General features: G+C 39.0%; 1 protein-coding gene across 3 annotated transcripts in view; it reads right to left on the bottom strand.

Annotated features, from left to right (window-relative positions):
• Positions 1-18,489, bottom strand: part of CABLES1_1 (CDK5 and ABL1 enzyme substrate 1) — a 46,860-nt gene extending 28,371 nt beyond the window's left edge. For 2 of the 3 annotated variants that reach the window (XM_051210656.1, XM_051210655.1), the window contains exons 1-5: positions 18,434-18,489; positions 11,466-11,828; positions 10,518-10,791; positions 8,944-8,990; positions 6,043-6,205 (exon numbers count right to left, since the gene is read on the bottom strand). In XM_051210656.1, coding sequence (XP_051070671.1) covers positions 6,043-6,205; positions 8,944-8,990; positions 10,518-10,791; positions 11,466-11,598 — 617 coding nt within the window. In that variant the 5' untranslated portion in view covers positions 11,599-11,828; positions 18,434-18,489. Of the gene's footprint in view, positions 1-304; positions 10,792-10,978; positions 12,014-18,433 lie in introns of those variants that run through there. The other variant, XM_051210657.1, reaches the window with a different exon arrangement.
• Positions 18,490-18,747: the final 258 nt, after the last annotated feature.

The following is an 18,747-nucleotide window of genomic DNA, read 5'->3' as shown; positions in this document are numbered from 1 at the left end:
CGGGAGTTTTAAAAAAGTACAGATGTATTAAAAATATTAATGAAATGAGGAATAACTAAATGAAATGAATAACACATCCAATATTGAGAAAAGTAAAATAGATTAGATCTATGAAAGAGAGACTAATTTATTTAATCATGTTAGTTATGATTAAACATTGATTTCTATCATATATAGTATGAAAAAGGATTTCGACAAAATAACATAAATCTATCTAATTTCACTACAATTTTACCAGTTTTTTACAAACTCTAGGATTTTAAGATCAAAATTATGAATAAAGTTAACAACATAGCTGAAGTTGGTTCAAAGTGGTGCGGCGTAGATTTAAATGAAATTAATAAGATTGAAAAAAATGTGTCAAATGAATACCATGTGCACGAGAGGATTCATGAATATATCCGAAAACATTAACAAAACATCATACAATGGACGAACAAGCTACTTAGGTAAATGAAATAGCTGAATACAGATTTATGGTGATTGAAAATAACATGAGTTGAGGTTACTTAGTCAAAAACAGAACTACGAATTAAAAAGAATTGGAGATGCATGTAACCTTAGAAATGAGAACCTAGCGAAACAAAAGCTATTTATGTCATTCTGCTCAAATCATTGTTTTTGTGCTCATCAAATTGTCGATCACGTTTTTCACCTTTTTCAAACTTAACACCACTAACTAGCATAAGATTAAGATAGGGATTTCTTAACCATACGTTCTTTAAAATTTACGCGTTTTCAGAAGTGCTGAGCCATAAACCTACACAGCATCGAACGCGAGACATTCACATCATGCGGTGACTGAGTCAAAATTTTCAATTTAGTTTAAATTGTAAGCAAGGATTAATCAGTGAGTGAAGACATACACATCCGGACACATTACATATACGGAACTACCTTGATGTTTTACAAGATACTTCTGTTTACTATATGTAGAAGTTATTCACAAACTTAAATATAACCAGAATTTAATAAATATGAATAATAGAATTCATACACCCTGAACAAAAAGGTTGTATGAACCTATGGTTTAGTGACCCAAGTACTTGGAATTTAAAATACTGAATTACAAGATCAAAAACTAAGTCCCTTTTCTGGTTGATAGATAGTAAACATCATATCAAACTAGTGGAGGGACTGTCGGTTTTATAACAAGTTCCTAATAGTTTGATAGGTAACCCAGGTTTATATCACCTCTATGTGGCAGAAGCCATAAAGCTCAACTTCAATAAACTTGACATTTGTACTTAGAAAGATATTTTCAGTATTTCAATTTGCACTAACTCCTAGTAAAACTTGCTGTCAACTATACATATATACCAGAAGTAAAGCTTTTTTCATGCTTCCCACTTTTTGGGTTCAAATGCAAACCTATGGAGGACTGCGAAGTAATTAGAAAGTCAGCGTCAAGCATTCAAGTACCAAATATATCAAAGATAACTCACACATTGCATGTATCGAATTCTCAAAAAACCATATAAATTAGTTAACATATGGCCTGTTTTCATTACATATAACAATGAGTACGAAAAATGTAATTGAAAAAAAAATTATCTGTACACAAGTCACATGTTATATATATTTGATTGATAGCAAACAAACTTTTTGTCGCTCTTTAGTCTTTTATTTGATCAACATCGTTTTTAGCCCGTAAATAGTCATAATTGAGATTGAAAAACATGATAAATGTGAGAAATGATATAAGCTAGGTCAAAATAACAAAAAATCCTAAAGTGTCAGTATATTTGATATATGGTTAGCAGTGGAACACATGACGTGTTTCGTCCGTTTTGGACACATTAGTTGACTATACCCGGATTCCAGTATTACTTCCAATATTAAAACTCGAATACGGTACCTCTCGCCTCAACCAGATATGGAGATGTTACTAAGTTTTTAACTTCCTGCTGTTGAAATTCGGGACTGCAATTGATCAATGTTTGTTGCCACATGTACATGCTTAGCAGGTTGCCTCAGTGGTTCATTGGATAACACGTTAGGCGTTGCAGATGAAAGGTATTTGGTTTGAGTCTCAATGTGAACTTTAATACTGTGGGTGTACATCTGTGTGAGCAGCCCAAAATATAAAAAATCCGCAATTTAGATATCACTGTTAGCAACACATTAAATTATACTAGAAATTGTGGCACAAAGCTATACCAAGACAATCCGCTCAGGATGGACATACGGCAATAACCAATCGAACCTTGAATACCAACTAAAGTATTATAACCTTAGCAATAGTGATAATAAATTTAATGAAACCACCTGTCTGCATATGACTAGATGCATGTAACTTGAGCTGTAGGTCAGCAGTTCATAACTATAAATCCTACTTCGATACAACTAAAAGTATAAGATGCTAACACGAAACTAACTTGCATCAATTCTTAGTTTAACAACATCGAATGGAGTAGCTGAATAATAGTTGATCACTTCACTCAAAAGTTTTGTCAATTCTGACGCATTATGATCTTAACATAAATAAAACCTTATTTAGAATTAATCACACACGCCACTTACATTCCTAATAATTTTTAAACTGCCTATCAAAGGGAGAGTGATACAAAGTTGCTTTTCTTTTCTTAAGTTACAGCTCTGAAATATACCTTTCAAAAGCAGACGTGCATATTGCAAGTAATTGACTATACGTGCTTTCAATCAGCTAGTCAAAAAGTCACTACTTGTACATCTGGTGATAAACTAACCGCACGCCAAGACCGCTTACAAAAAGTGTAACTGTTTAGCGAAGTGAAAACTACCCTCAAATGAGACATAACATACGATAATATTCAGTAAATTTATTACAATACACATCAATTAGATTCCCAAAGGTTTTTTAGTTATATGGATTTATGGAAGTATTTCTACACTATATATAGCTTAATAGATGAAATCCATAACACGTTAGTATAACAGGTCTGTACAAGAAATCTGATATATTCTACTTTCTATTCCATAATAATCCATGATAAAGTCACAGACGATTGTATAAGACACACCAGGGTTGTTATCAACAATTTATTATACAAAAGGGGAGAGGGAAGTGTTGGTGACGTCAAATCCTCAAATACAAGGAATAAGGAAGGAAATCAGTCTTAGAATTCTCTTATCAATTTAAGGTGATTTTCGTCTAATTAACCTTCAAAGCATTTTCGTTATATTAATTTTTTCATGGTGAATTCTGTTTATTAACTTTTACAGTGTTTTCCCCTGTAGCGAATATTCAGTATATAGTTAGTTATTCAATCCAACATGCATTTTTCCTTGTATTGATTAATTTATTGTAATTCTGTGTTTAGTGAGGATTATTCAGTTTGGCAAACCATTGAAATTAATAATCGCTTAATAGATATATCATTGAATAACTTGAATGTAAATTAATTAATCTCAAAGACTCGATCAACATAGCTCCTATACAAGCTGAACTCACTCCAGTTAGAGGGAAAGGAAGAACAGGATAGAATTAGTTTCGTTTACCGTATACAGGTCGGAGTTGAATATTATCTAGCCTAACACACGAAAGTATCAAAAAGATACTGGAAAACCATCCACACTAATCTTTGTCAAAACCAGAAAATCCAAGAACAAAAATAAATTAAAATCGATTGAACGAATCAATATACAGCACAACGAAGAACATGTTCATCACTTCATGACAAGTGAACCTTAACACAATAAATATCTGCAAAACGAAAAGCATGACCACTTCTAATGTATTCCTCGAGTTTTGTCAACTATTTATTTTCTGACTGGAATACTTAATAACTACAAAGAAAATAGTATAAACACTGAAGAATTTGAAAACCTGAAACAAAATGAGTGAAGTCGCACGAATCAAATAGAATATACTCTTATTAACATACCAGTCGTAGTTAGTATTGATTAGCACAAGAACCGAGAAGCCTGGTGGTCGAAACGTGCTAATGAGCTGGAAGTAACAGCTGCATATAGTAATTCCCGGAAGTTCTTCCAACTCATTCAAACCACTGGCAGCAAGAAGTCTGGTGTGGGTGAAACAATCTGTGAAGATGATGGGATGCCAATCATTAACATCCATCGACGTCTTGGACGATGGGCAGAATTCTTCGAAGGGCAATTCAACTGGCCTGCCGCTCCGGCAACATCGGTCACACTGTCCTGCTCTCCATGGCTGGTGACGACTGATCCACCAAATGAGGCGGAAGTTCGCAAGGAACTCCAACTCCTGAAGCGCTACAAATCACCGGGCTCAGATGGCTTACCTCCGGCTCTTTTTTAAAATGGTGGTGACTTTCTGGCTAAGGAACTGACTGTGTTGTTTACAAAGGTCTGGGAAATAGAGAGTGTACCAACGTCATGGAATAAGTCGACAGTTGTCCCTATCTTTAAAAAGGGTTCACGTCGTTCCTGTAACAACTATCGGGGGATAAGTCTACTTCCGATTGCGTCCAAGCTATTGGCTTCCGTCATACTTCGTAGGTTGTTCGAAACCCGAGAAAGATTGACTCGCGAGGAGCAGGCTGGGTTTCGTTCTGGTCGAGGATGTATTGATCATATCTTCACCCTTCGCCAAATGTTAGAACACCGCCATACTTATCAAAGGCCAACAATCGTAGTGTTTCTTGACATCAGGGCTGTCTTCGATTCGTTGGACAGGACTGTTTTCTGGGATTGTCTATCGAAGAAGGGTGTGCATGAGATGTTTATTAACATCCTAAAAAGCCCTATATACAAACACCTCAGGCAGAGTGAGGGCATTCAACCACCTTTCTCCATTGTTCTATTCGAGCAGTGGGGTTAGGCAGGGTTGCCCAATCTCACCATTCCTCTTCAATTCTGCCATCGACGACATTCTGGAAACAGCTCTGATGGATGTAAGTAATGGTGGCGTGGATCTGTTGCCTGGAGAAAGACTTCTCGACCTTGAGTATGCGGACGATATTGTCTTACTGTGAGATAATACACAAGCCATGCAATCCGCACTTAATCAGTTGGCAATCAATGTCCGTAGGTATGGTATGTGCTTTGCACCTTCGAAGTGCAAAGTACTTCTACGAGACTGGCAGGATTCTAATCCTGTACTCATTCTGGATGGTGAGCAGATAGAAGTAGCCGAGAAGTTCGTGTATCTAGGTAGCTGCATTAGTGCTGGTGGTGGGGTGAGTGACGAGATCAATGCATGTATAGTGAAAGCCAAAGCGGCTTATGCCAACCTGGGCCATCTTTGGCGCCTTCGTGATGTCAGTCTGACTGTATAAGGTAGGATCTACAACGCATCGGTGAGAGCAGTTCTGCTCTGTGCTTGTGAATCCTGGCCTCTCCGAGTTGAAGATGCTAGACGACTTTCTGTGTTTGATCATCGTTGTCTCTGAAAGATTGCTGGCATCCAGTGGCAACGCCATGTTAGTAATGCAGAGGTTCAGCATCGTATGTTCAGGCACAGCGTCGATAATTCAATTAATATCACTATATTGAAACATCAACTTCGGTGGCTTGGACATGTCCTACGAATGTCGTCCCAGAGAATTCTACATCGTGCACTATTTGCCGACGCTGGGACTGGTTGGAAAAAGCGGAGAGGTGGTCAGTGTATAACATGATGTCGTGGTATGAAAGATGTACAGGACTGGCTTCTGTTGGACCTTCACGACTCCTTGTTTGGGGTACTAGAGACGGTGCAACACAGTGGCTAGAGGAGTTATCAGACACAGTTCAGAATAGAAGCTTGTGACGATCCTACTGTAACTTTGTTTTGTTTTCTTCATAGAAGTGAACGTAACTTCTTTAACTGAAAGAATTCTTTCTGGTTGTATTTTTCCTAACTGGATTGCCTCTACCACTTTTATTATTATTATTATTATTATTATTATTATTATTATTATTATTATTATTATTATTACACGCTCATACACTAATCTCTGTCCGTTGTTCTTTTTATTATACGCACTTTACATCCTCTATCTCTTAACGACCTCATTATTATTATGTGGCGCATATGTATCTGGTGCTCCCTTATACCAATGTTTATGTGTTCAAACAAATAAATAAATATTAACATACCGTTTGGAAATTATGGATAACGCATTAGTTTGTATTGATTTTGGATTCATTTTACACAGTCCTTTTATGTCTTCCAAACTGATATTACCAGATTCATGGGATAGTTTAATTTTAAAATTAGTCTTAGGTTGCATTTCAGTGATTCGATTAGACGAATCAGTAGCTAAATAAGAATATTAAAAGAGAAATAATAAAGTTGTGAAATAGGGCTAACTCTTTTATATGAAATAACGTTAGGTCAAGTAATTTAGGAATATTGGTTTGAGAAAATTGAAAATAATGTCGTGGTTAATAAATTCCCAAAATAAAGTTTGTAAGCATTCAACACTGATGCTGATCTTATTAATTTTAATTAACGCACCTAATCCCATTTGAATATGCCGTGTTGTACATCTCTTATGGCAATTAGTCAGATTGGATCAAATACACATCGACAGCGACTCAAATATACCTTCGTTCTCTACTTCTGATTAAATTGCCTTTGTATTCTATGTTTGAGTAGAGGTTTCGGACGGTAGCGTTGAATAACATTGCGCATACGTGACACCTTCAGTGGTTTTCATTGCCAGTTAATGTTGATTACGACTGAATGAATGAACATGAGACACAGCTTTCAGGTTTTGGGATGAGTATGATACCTATGGGTATATTTCGCTAACATCACAAGTGACGCAGGTTGGCAAAAGATAATCGAGTCTTCTGAATCCGTGGCGAGATTTCGTCAGACAACAGACCATCAGCACTGACGAGACTCCCACGATAAGTGAAACGGTCGATACGTTCAACTACTTCCCTCCCTATCATCAATTTAGGCGCTAACGCGGGTCAATCCTGAAGCAATACTTGGCATTTGGTGGGATAGAGTAGCATCCTGAACATACTGGTATTCTTGCCTAAAATGGTCAGACAACTATTTCTTTGATGTCTTGATCAAATAGAACTATATCTTCTGCGTATTTTAAGTCACGTGAATCTCCTGGTAGATCAACCCCAAAATTCTTATTTATTTATTTATTTATTTGAATACATAAATATTGGTACAAGAGAGCGCCAATATATATGCGCAAATGATGAACTCTCTATATCTATGGAAACTACCCCAAAATTCAGACGATAAATGTTTTCTCTAAAAGCAAGTATATGATACAATTAGGTAAAAATGGGGAATGTGAACAGCACTGACGAACACCATTTGAAGCAACCAATTCTGACAATAGTTCGCCATAAGCTCTGACTCGACCAGTAGTGTTCGAGTAGAGAGCCTGTACAAAGTTGATGTACTTCTTCGGTACGCCTTTCAATGATAGACTGCCACACAACCTCCCAATCAAGTGTCGAACCTTATATTAACGTCGAGGAATAAAAATACTGTCAGATGTCGAAAAGTATGTTTATAATCCAGAATCTGCTGAAGCGTGAATATTTGGTCCATACATTAAAGTCCACGTCTGAAACCAGCCTGATTTTCTTGGGTTTGCTATTTATGAGCTCTATTTAGGCATCGAAGTATTATTGAAGCCAATATTTTAGACACTATTAGCTAAACTGATTCCTCTGTGATTGTCATAAGGAGATTTTCGTCCTTTCAGAGATCGAGACCAGTCAGATGAGATTATGTTCAGATTTCAGATTCTAGCTAATATTTCAGTTAATCTGACTGCTAAAACTGGACCATCATCCTCTCAGGGGTTAGTCCATAAGGCTCTGATGCCCTCCGTCACTTTAGATCTCCTGTAGCCTTTGCAACCCTACTAAGAGTTGGAAGACATATATCAATTTATCATTCCTATTGCTCGGAGATAGTGGGTAACTGAAGTATGGCTGAAGGCCAGTTGAACCATTCCCTAAAGTGTTCTGCTCATAGGTCCAATCTCCATGGTTAAGAGTGAATAATAATTCCATGTTTTTCCGAGATACTTTCACTAACAGACCGATTTTTAATATCGTTTCCTTGATAGATCTGAACAGTTGTCAACTGTTACCTTTCGTTGCTAACTTTTTCATCTCTTCTGCTTTCGCTACCCACAATATTCCGTGGGCTTTTCATCGACTTACATTCAAGCTTGTTCTGCTTATGAAAGTAATGCTATATCTGCAATGAACGAGAACACGGGTGAGGACAACCCATTTATTATTACATACGGAATTACAGGATGTCTTCGTAAAATATGAGAACCATACATTAAATGCTTTATTTGCAAATCTTCCATTAATTGTCTTTTACATTCTGTCTGATTTTTCCAATTCACAATTTCTTTCTATCTCCCTTTCTATTTTCTTCAGTTCGATCTCCTTAGCCTTCTGCTGTCAGCTATTCAACTTTTGACTGGTGTTGCATACTAATGTCGACAGACATAAGTAGCATGTACCATATATCTACACTAGCGAGGTTACAAGAAATGACAATGGGGACTCCAGGTACGTGAACTAGGTAATATCATAAACATAAATACACATTAAGATTAATGTCAACCTTCAGTTCCTCATTCAAATACCTAAAATCCGATTATATTGTACAGATAACTTTACGAGAAATTAATTAAAACAAATTGAACATATATTGAAATAAAAAAGCAGTACATAAATCTTTCTCATATAACTAGTAATACTATGTGATATTGACTAGTGTTCTGGTGATGAATTGGGTACGGAGTGATGCCACCTAGAAACCAAGATAAATTCATTAAACATTGATTATTGATTTCATTCACGTGTAAATTTAGAACACGTTTTAATACCAATATAAATGTTCTTTCGACAAGACACTATAGAGCTGAATCAATATACCAGATGAAATCGGTTATCACTTATACAATACTGACAGTCAAATTAGTATTTACGAGCTTCACAACAAAATAACAGTTTGAAAAATAGGATATTAAAAGAACATGTCCCACTCACTGACTGACAGTTTGTTCGAAGATGATTTATCGGTGAAGTTTTCTTGTCTGGAATAAAAAATTATTACTTTTTGAAAAATATGTGACACCGACTAGCGAAACTAATAAGAAATATCAGCTAGTTACGATTAACAACACATGGAATATTTACACTTCATTTTAAAGATATATTCAACCTGGGAGAAAAAATTACGTTAAACAGAAGTTGGTTGCCCATAAATGAGTTATTATCTCTATTAGTAAACAGTCGGTATTGAGTTGGGACGTTTTTATGGAGACTTAACGATTTAGTCAAATACTAAAAGATAGCTTCTTAGGATAACAGTTAGTTCTGGCACTCACATGTTTCAGTAGTATCATGGTGTTCATGTTAATAAAATGATGTGCTTAGGTACAAAAAATGTACATGAAGATAAGTGTAATTACAAGTCAACTGAAGCGTAAGAGATTAGGAGATACAGATTTTATACGTCACTCGAGTTTCAATCAAAATGATACCTGACTGTCAAGCCTAAATCTTGTCCAACATATCATACTACGAATAAGTTCATCATCTGTTGTTTCTTATGAGGAAACCCAGTGAGTCTGTGAAACTAGTACTTAATTTCAATACATCCAGACAAGAGCCGCACTGGTTAACTGGATTATTACAAACTTTTATTTGTCTTACCAATCAATTAAGTGACCGCGATCATGCCTATTTCATAAACATAGTGACACTAGTTGGAAACCTGAAAGTACAAGTTACCTAGTAATATAGGAGGATAGTTGGGGAGAGTTTGTCATAAATTAGAGAACAGGAACCGCTTTATCTGATTTTAACGCCCCATGATCTCTAAACATTAAAAGCACCAAAGGTTTGGAAACAGGTCAACTCACCTTCTAGCATACATAATTCACGACTTATGATATATTTTAGGGAAGTAATAACAATGGAACTGCAAGTGTGACTTGGCAGTTTTAATACTCAACTTCTGACTACATAAACACAGATCCATCCTCCGCTCAGTGTATTCTTATCTGGGGAACTAGACAGGATATTAATCGCTTATGTAATAGGAGTAGCTAAAAGTTAAGTACGTCAACTTATTATTGATTAATATTTTGCAAAGATTATTAGTTGCACCTACAAGTAATATAGTTCAGTGTTCAAGTACATATATGTGTATTGGTTATTGAGTCACAAGGATTATTTGGGGATTATATATACATTACACCTGTTAAAAAAGAAGCAAAAATGTACCGAAGACCGAGTGGTTGTGAACTGAGGGCCCATAATAATGAGCCACAATTCAACGTACTGACTGAACACATATGATAGCCATAAATTACAATTAATTGAATTAGATTAATGATCACATACACATACACGTGATTACATTCAGTGACAATTAGGTGAATAATTAGTACATTAACTAACAACGAATATACTATTCAGGGTGAGATTAAGGTGAAAACATAACCACATAGTTGGGAGCAGTTTAAAACATAGTTGAAAAATATGACAAAAATTAATCTGTATCGAAGAATTAAAAGATTTTATAAATAAAGAAAAGTGGCTAACATTTAACATACTTTTCACTACCCAGTTGCACATCTGTAACATATAAAGAGGAAACATTTGAAATAGAAACCTTAGAAAATGTTTGAGATCTATTGCTTTGTAGATGCGTGTCCACGAAAGTATTGCATAAAGCATAATTCTGGGCACATGTCACCGAACTTAAGATGTTTTCAGGTACTCCCGAAAACTTGGTTGGTACTGATTCTTCAGATATTTCATGAAATGTATCATTAACTTGCTGCTCATAAGAAGAGTTAACTGGAGAAGTTTTTGTGCCATTTTGTCCTAAAAACAAATAAATAAAAATTTACATACCCTTACTTACCTGTCAACATATGCAACTATTAACTATGAATTAATTAAAAGCATTTTTCATGTAAAAGACAAATACTCGCTATCCATTTAAAAAACCAGTTACAAATCAATTTAACAAGCAAATTATAAAACATCCGTCTACAAATATCTTGTTTACTATAAAACGTAAAAAACATCCGTTATTAGTTTATCCGTGACCCTGCGGAGCGTATCGCGTTTTGAGTATACAGTGTAGCCCTTTGGAAGAGTTAGGTACTTATTCAAACCAGGACGTCGGTATATACTCTGTTGGTTAGGTAATAGGTTACAGCAAAAGTTAGCTGGTTGCAAAATAAATATTTTCCAGTTATTTATCAGTCGCTGAGATCAAAGTTATGCATTTGAGGATCTTACCAATGGTGCCTGAGGAAACTAACACACCCCGTTCGAGAACCTTCAATTCTCGCACACAGAAAGACATGAACGAAATGATACTTTTAAGTCATACAACTAGCATCCATATAGTTCTATGTCTTGATACATGGTTTACGGAAAAACCAGGCAACCGTTTGGAAACTCGGTGCTGTGGCTAATCACATAGAGTGGAATCGTAACTCAGTTGATATATCTCTAAAAGAAGCTTCAAGAGTAACGTAAATACTTACCAGCACTGAAAATGTACGGGACAGAAGAGTGATAGCCAATTCCATTAGGTTTATGTTCATGTCTCCCATCAAGAGAAATATTGGATAGAAAGTTGAGAGCGGCTAATTTATGACGGCTCTTTTTGCTCCTCATACAAAAGAATGTATAAGCTGCTTATTTAACTTAAAAGTCCCAAAAGTAAAAGAATCCTTATGTCCCCACAAAACACGGAGTAGAATAATTGATGAGATGGAAGTCCCACAGTCGCCAACCATTGAGAAATAAACCGATTTACTGTATTGTTATTTCGAGACCAAATACTTCTGAAGTGAAGAGACCACTATGTGCCAGGCGATGGCTCAAGATGAACAAACAAGAAAATTCTGGGAAATAATAACAGCATGAATATCAATAGTGATAAAAATCGAATAATCATTTAAAATATTAAGCCCGTGAAAAAAAATAAAGAAGCAAATACTATCCGGATAGTATGAAAAATAAATAACTTCAACAGTATTGCTACAAGGTGAATCAGCGCAAGTTGAACCACGAGCTACAATGAAACTTGAATTTGACTAAAAAATTAGTTGTATCAAAACGTCCGTGCCCCCAAATGCCCTGGTATGGCCGAGAGTGGGGAGAGTCCGCTCTCCCTCTCGAAATGCTCTCATATGGCTACACGTATATAGCTTCTGCCAGGGAAGTTCTACTCACTGCCTTCTCGCACCATGGGTGTTGTTTACGAAATTGAGAGGACGAAAAGCGAATGTCTGGCGCTTTAACCGGGTTGGTGGACATGGAGAGTCCATCTAGGGGGATTGGAAAACCCTCATTCCAAACCAATGGTGCACATGGGCTACAGTACCCTGAGGGAGCAAATGGCGCATGAACCAGTCGTTGGTCACCTGCTACCATGGGACTGCATCTCCTCACGATGCTCCACTACCTTGTGGATCAGACCTTCAGGTCGAAGGCTCCGGGCGTGGCCCCCTAAGAAAACCACCTGTTTCGGTTTGGGCACCCGGGCAGTATCACAGCCCTCACACAAATATAATGAAAACGATGGTATTTACTGAAAACTCTATTCTCGCTTCGATCAACAATCAAACGACTCACATTATTATTTTTTACGCCATTTATTCACTCTCTTTTATTCCCACTTTGTGCCCTTATTTTTCGACTTACACAGCAGCTCGCCTACGGTGGAAACTCGGGCCCAGATGACTTACCTCCGGCTCTTTTTTAAAATGGTGGTGACTTTCTGGCTAAGGAACTGACTGTGTTGTTTACAAAGGTCTGGGAAATAGAGAGTGTACCAACGTCATGGAATAAGTCGACAGTTGTCCCTATCTTTAAAAAGGGTTCACGTCGTTCCTGTAACAACTATCGGGGGATAAGTCTACTTCCGATTGCGTCCAAGCTATTGGCTTCCGTCATACTTCGTAGGTTGTTCGAAACCCGAGTAAGATTGACTCGCGAGGAGCAGGCTGGGTTTCGTTCTGGTCGAGGATGTATTGATCATATCTTCACCCTTCGCCAAATGTTAGAACACCGCCATACTTATCAAAGGCCAACAATCGTAGTGTTTCTTGACATCAGGGCTGTCTTCGATTCGTTGGACAGGACTGTTTTCTGGGATTGTCTATCGAAGAAGGGTGTGCATGAGATGTTTATTAACATCCTAAAAAGCCCTATATACAAACACCTCAGGCAGAGTGAGGGCATACAACCACCTTTCTCCATTGTTCTATTCGAGCAGTGGGGTTAGACAGGGTTGCCCAATCTCACCATTCCTCTTCAATTCTGCCATCGATGACATTCTGGAAACAGCTCTGATGGATGTAAGTAATGGCGGTGTGGATCTGTCGCCTGGAGAAAGACTTCTCGACCTTGAGTACGCGGATTGGGCACCCGGGCAGTATCACAGCCCCCCGATCGCTTGTTAACACCCTAACCCTAACGTCTAAAATCCGTTGTAAACCGATCGCTTGTTAGCACCCTAACCCTAACCTAACCTTAACCCTAAACCCTAACCCTAGGCTACAACCCTAACCCTATGGACGAGTTTCTATACCATATGCATTATGAATTCCGAACCTCTGAACCTTTATCAGACCTTAACAGGTTTTTAAATCGTGTAAAAGAAGAATATCCACTGTAATTCATTGCTTACTTATAATATATTTTCACTTTATACTGTCTTCTGATTGGCTAATAATTGTCAAGGTCATTTAAGATTCGTTCAAAGGTCGTCCCTAAACTAGACTCTCGCCGCAAAAACTTATCGACATCAGTCGTCTCATTATACCTGATCACGAGAACTTTATTCAGGTTAAATAGTAACAGTTACGACTTTATGGGCTGAGTAGTTTTGTTTTAATTAAAATGAACCATTTTTTAGAACCCCGACCGAAGCTGCTACCTTGACGCGGTGGTCGGGCTTGCCTATCGTGATGACCCAACCGAGCTATATTGGCTGGAACATATGTTCCTGCAGGTTCTACCATGCCAGGCAGGTCGATTGGTGAACGGTAAGACTAAAAGCAGCAACTCAAGGTCTGAGGGCGAAGTCGTACTGCTGACTGTAGAGGGCTGTGACAACAGTAAGGTGTTTCCCTCGGACAACCAGCATGACAGCGATGCTGCCTTCCCACAAGGAGGGGTGGGGTTAGAAAAGGTCGACCCTAAAAATGTCACACCTCACCTTACCTCACGGATTTCCGTCTCCGGCGGTAAGGCCCTTTGAAGAACGGAGCTAACACGTCAAAAACCTTCCACAAAAAGGCCGTGTGCGACCGGCCTCAAGCAGTTGTCCCTTGGGCTCTGCGGTCACGCTCCCAGGTCGTCAAGACCAACACTAATCCAACTTCCTTTCCAGGTTCCTCAAGAAATACCCTTCCACTGTGTGGGCAGCCGGGAAGTGATATCAGCCCTCATACCCGTAACAGCACACGAGACCAAGCTGGTCACATTCAAATCCTTCCTACACCTTCTAATACCTCTCTTATCTCCCCGACTAACCCTCCTCACGTCTCTTTATCACCTCGTACCGCTAGGGCAAACGATTCGAGTACGTGGAACGCCATTCCTGGTCTCCTGAAACCACGCTCTAAACTACACGTAGGAGCTTTTAACGTACGAACACTTTGCCAAATAGGACAGCAGGCTTCCTTAGCTAGGACTTTAGAATCTCGCGCCATCGATGTGTGCTGCGTCTCCGAAACGCGCATACAGGATCCGAGTAGCGTCATTCATTTGACCTCACCATGCCAAAATAAAGAACCGACTCGATTTACGCTTCGTGTATCTGCAAGCCCTGATTCTGCTTCCCGTGGCCTCGCCGGCGTAGGTATAGCATTGAGTCCTAGGGCAGAACTAGCTCTCTTAGAGTGGATCCCAGTAGACAGTCGTTTGTGCGCTGTCCGACTAAACGGAACAGTAAGAATCCGAAAAGATAGGGACACTCGTCGTTGCCTCTTCGTCGTCTCTGCCTACTCTCCCACTGACTGCAGCTCGGATGATGTAAAAGATGAGTTTTACAGAAAGCTTTCGGACCTTCTCCGAAAAGCTAAGCGATCGGATGTAGTAATAGTGGCCGGTGACTTTAATGCTCAAGTAGGTACACTAAGCGATAGAGAAAGACACCCAGGTGGATCTTATAGCATCGTGACTCAAAGAACAGATAATGGCGACCGTCTGTTGCAGCTATGCTCAGATAACCGCCTGTTCCTTGCAAATACTAACTTTAAGCATAAGGAAAAACATCTTTTAACATGGCGACCCCTAATTCGTCCCAACGTTGGACCCAAATAGATCACATCGATATCAGCCACCGATGGAGGGGCTCGATAGAAGACTGTCGCTCATTCTGGAGCACATGCTTAGATTCAGATCATGCTCTAGTGCGAGCGCGTATTTGCCTGGGTCTTACTGGACGTAGGAAAGACGCTGCAAGGAAACCTCTTAGGGTCCTGTTTAATGATAGCCAAACTAAGAGTATATTTCAGGAACAACTAGAAAAACAGTAAGTAGCCATGTATGTGATGCCCACCCTGAGGCAGCATGGAATGATATCCGAAAAGCTGTGGAAACAGCAGTGATATCTGCTAGTAAGGTAAACTAGAAGGTTAGGGAGCAACACTGGATCGCAGCAGCATCTATCGCACTGATAGATGCTCGGAGACTCATTCCACATGGCTCTGAACATAATGAAGAGCGGAGTCAGCTTAAGCACAAGCTGAAAAGAAGCCTACGCAATGATCACGAACAGTGGTGGGTAGCGAAATCAAGAGAGGTGGAAAAGGCAGTGGTAATAGGTAATAGCAGACAATTGTTCAGACTCGTTAAGGAAACCGGAATTAGGAACCCGGCCGTTAGCGAAACAATCTCAAAGAAAGGTGGACATATTATTCATTCTCAATCCAGGAGATTGGATCGATGGGCAGAACACTTTAGGGATCAGTTCAACTGGCCTTCAGCCACACTTTGGTTTCCCACGATCTCTAGTCAACCTGAATGGCAAGTTAATGTAGGTCCTCCGTCCCTTTACGAAGTTGAAAAAGCCATAGGAAATCTGAAGCAAGGGAGAGCAGCAGGCCCTGACAGGTTTACTCCTGAGATTTTTAAGGATGGTGGTCCAGTATTAGCAATGAGATTAACCGAGGTCTTAGGTAGGATTTGGGAACTGGACGTAATCCCATCTGACTGGTCTCAATCACTGATTGTGCCAGTCTACAAGAAAGGTCAAAAGTCCTCTTGTGACAATCATAGAGGAATCAGTTTGACTAACATAGTGTCTAAAATATTAGCTTCAATAATACTTTGACGCCTAACCAAAGCTGGTGAAGAACACGTTAGAGAAAACCAGACTGGTTTTCGACCTGGACGAGGTTGTGTAGACCAGATATTCACACCAAGTCAGGTCCTAGAACACAGACACACATTCAGACGCCCCACAATCGTGGTATTTCTCGACCTTAAGACAGCATTCAACTCTGTTGATCGTGAGGTTCTATGGTAGTGTTTGTCACTGAAAGAAGTACATTAACCTTATAAAGGCTCTCTACTCGAACACAACTGGTCGAGTGAGAGCTTATGGCGAACTGTCGTCAGAATTGATTATCTCAAGTGGTGTTCGTCAGGGCTGTCCACTCTCTCCATTCTTGTTTAACTTTGTCATTGACGTGCTTTTAGAAATAACACTTTCCTCATCTAAATTTCCAGGAGTTGAACTTTTACTGGGAGATTCACCTATTGACTTAGAATATGCGGATGACATTTGGTGAAGACGCTGACGGAATGCAGAGTCTTCTGACCACTATAAACAGCAATGCAAGGATGTTTGGGGTGCGATTCTCTCCCTCGAAATGCAAAATGTTGCTTCAGGATTGGGTTACATCGACACCCGAACTAGTGATAGGGAGTGAAGTAGTTGAGTGTGTCGACCGCTTCACTTATCTTGGAAGTCTCATCAGCCCTTGTGGTCTGGTGTGTGACGAAATCTCAGCACGGATACAGAAGGCTCGACTAGCTTTTGCCAACTTGCGTCATTTATGGCGTAGGCGAGATATCCGTCTATCAACCAAAGGACGTGTTTACTGCGCAGGAGTTCGTTCCGTCCTACTTTATGGCAGTGAAACATGGCCGGTAAGAGTAGAGGATATCCGTAGGCTACTAGTATTCGTTCATAGGTGTCTTCGAAACATTGCTCGTATATCCTGGGACCATCGAGTAAGTAACACAGTTGTTAGGAAACGCGTACTAAGTAAGGATGGCGAATCGATTGATGGAGTGGTGAAACTTCATCAGTTGAGATGACTGGGACACGTGTTACGTATGCCCAACGACCGACTGCCTCGATGTGCGATGTTTTGTTGTATAGGAGTATGTTGGAAGAAAGCTAGAGGCGGCCAAACCAAAACATGGCACAAGTCTATGAAGTCACTGACAAGTGGACTGAGTCATGTTGGTAGGTGTAGACTACCTGGTTGGGGACCACGAGATGATAGCAACCGATGGTTAGAGACCCTGAATGACATGGCTCAAAATCGTTTGCAATGGCGCAGGTGCATCCACTCTCTGTGTTCTCCCAAATTCTAATCTTCTGAATTCTTCATGTCCCTTTCTTTTTTCCTCTTTCCAAATTTATTTCACTGGATTATACTCTTTAAATAACATCTCCAAACCCTAATCTTCCCGATTACTGCTTATACTCTTACTACCTCTACCACTACGGGATTTGAATCGACAACTGCATCTCTGTGCTAATGTGGTGTGGCAACTCGAACTGATGTACGTACTTACGAAGTCCTACGTTGTTACTGACTGATTTTTTAGAACAACAAAAGTAAAAGCTACAGCTAATCTCACCAGACGAGGGTGTATGACAAGATGGTGCTGATTAAATCTGGTCACTCTGAAAAGTAACGCATAAAGCTAGGTACCCACGATTCATAATTCACTTCGATACACTGAAATCTAGCTCGATAGAACTTTATAGAAGTAGTTTGAAAATAATGGGGCGGAAAGCACTGATACGAAGTTTATAACTGATAAACCACTATTGTTTAACAGTACATTCTTCGATTACATAGTCAAAGGACATTAAATTCCTGTATTTGGCTGGGCCAGTAGAATAAAATTTATCACGTATTTTGACTGAGAATTGTATTAAACTGTTTTATCGTCCCTAATAAACATTTATGTTTAATGGTACATATCACTTAACGAACTTCAATTGGATAAAGCATATGGAAGACCTTGGACAACTTTTTAGCCCGTGAGAATGTTGTCTGCTCATGAAACGATTTGTGAGAAAAGAGTAGTAATCAAAAGTCTTAACATGAAACGAGAATTTAAGTGTATGAAATGGTAGGTTTTCTTTAAGGACTGACGTCTATATACATCACTTGTGCCGAAACTCATGTAAGAAATGACCAGAATTGGGAGATAAATAGTACATTATGACAAGCTCATAGGAAGCACTTACGTTAGGGAGGGACCGACCTCAACTCCTGTTCGTCAGTTAACAGTTGAAAAACGCGCCAGGTATAATACCATATGTCAGGTATCACTTTCCTGTACAACCGATCATACCAGAGGTGCATGATAATGGCACATGTGAGGTAGTTTGTTGTATAATTAACTTTAGACACCGGTTGGTGATGATAGGAGAAATATACCGTAGTTCACGTTGTCTTAAGACAACGGATCGTTTCCCCAAGGTTTAGTGACGTGTTTATGGTAGGGATCTACGGAGGGAATAGTAAACCGGCAGAATTCAACGAATTTTTTGCTGACATA

This window comes from Schistosoma haematobium, chromosome ZW (assembly GCF_000699445.3).
Source record: "Schistosoma haematobium chromosome ZW, whole genome shotgun sequence".
Taxonomy (NCBI): Eukaryota; Metazoa; Platyhelminthes; class Trematoda; order Strigeidida; family Schistosomatidae; genus Schistosoma; species Schistosoma haematobium.
Note: the sequence above shows the minus strand (reverse complement) of the source record. Positions and strands in the feature narration are given on the sequence as shown.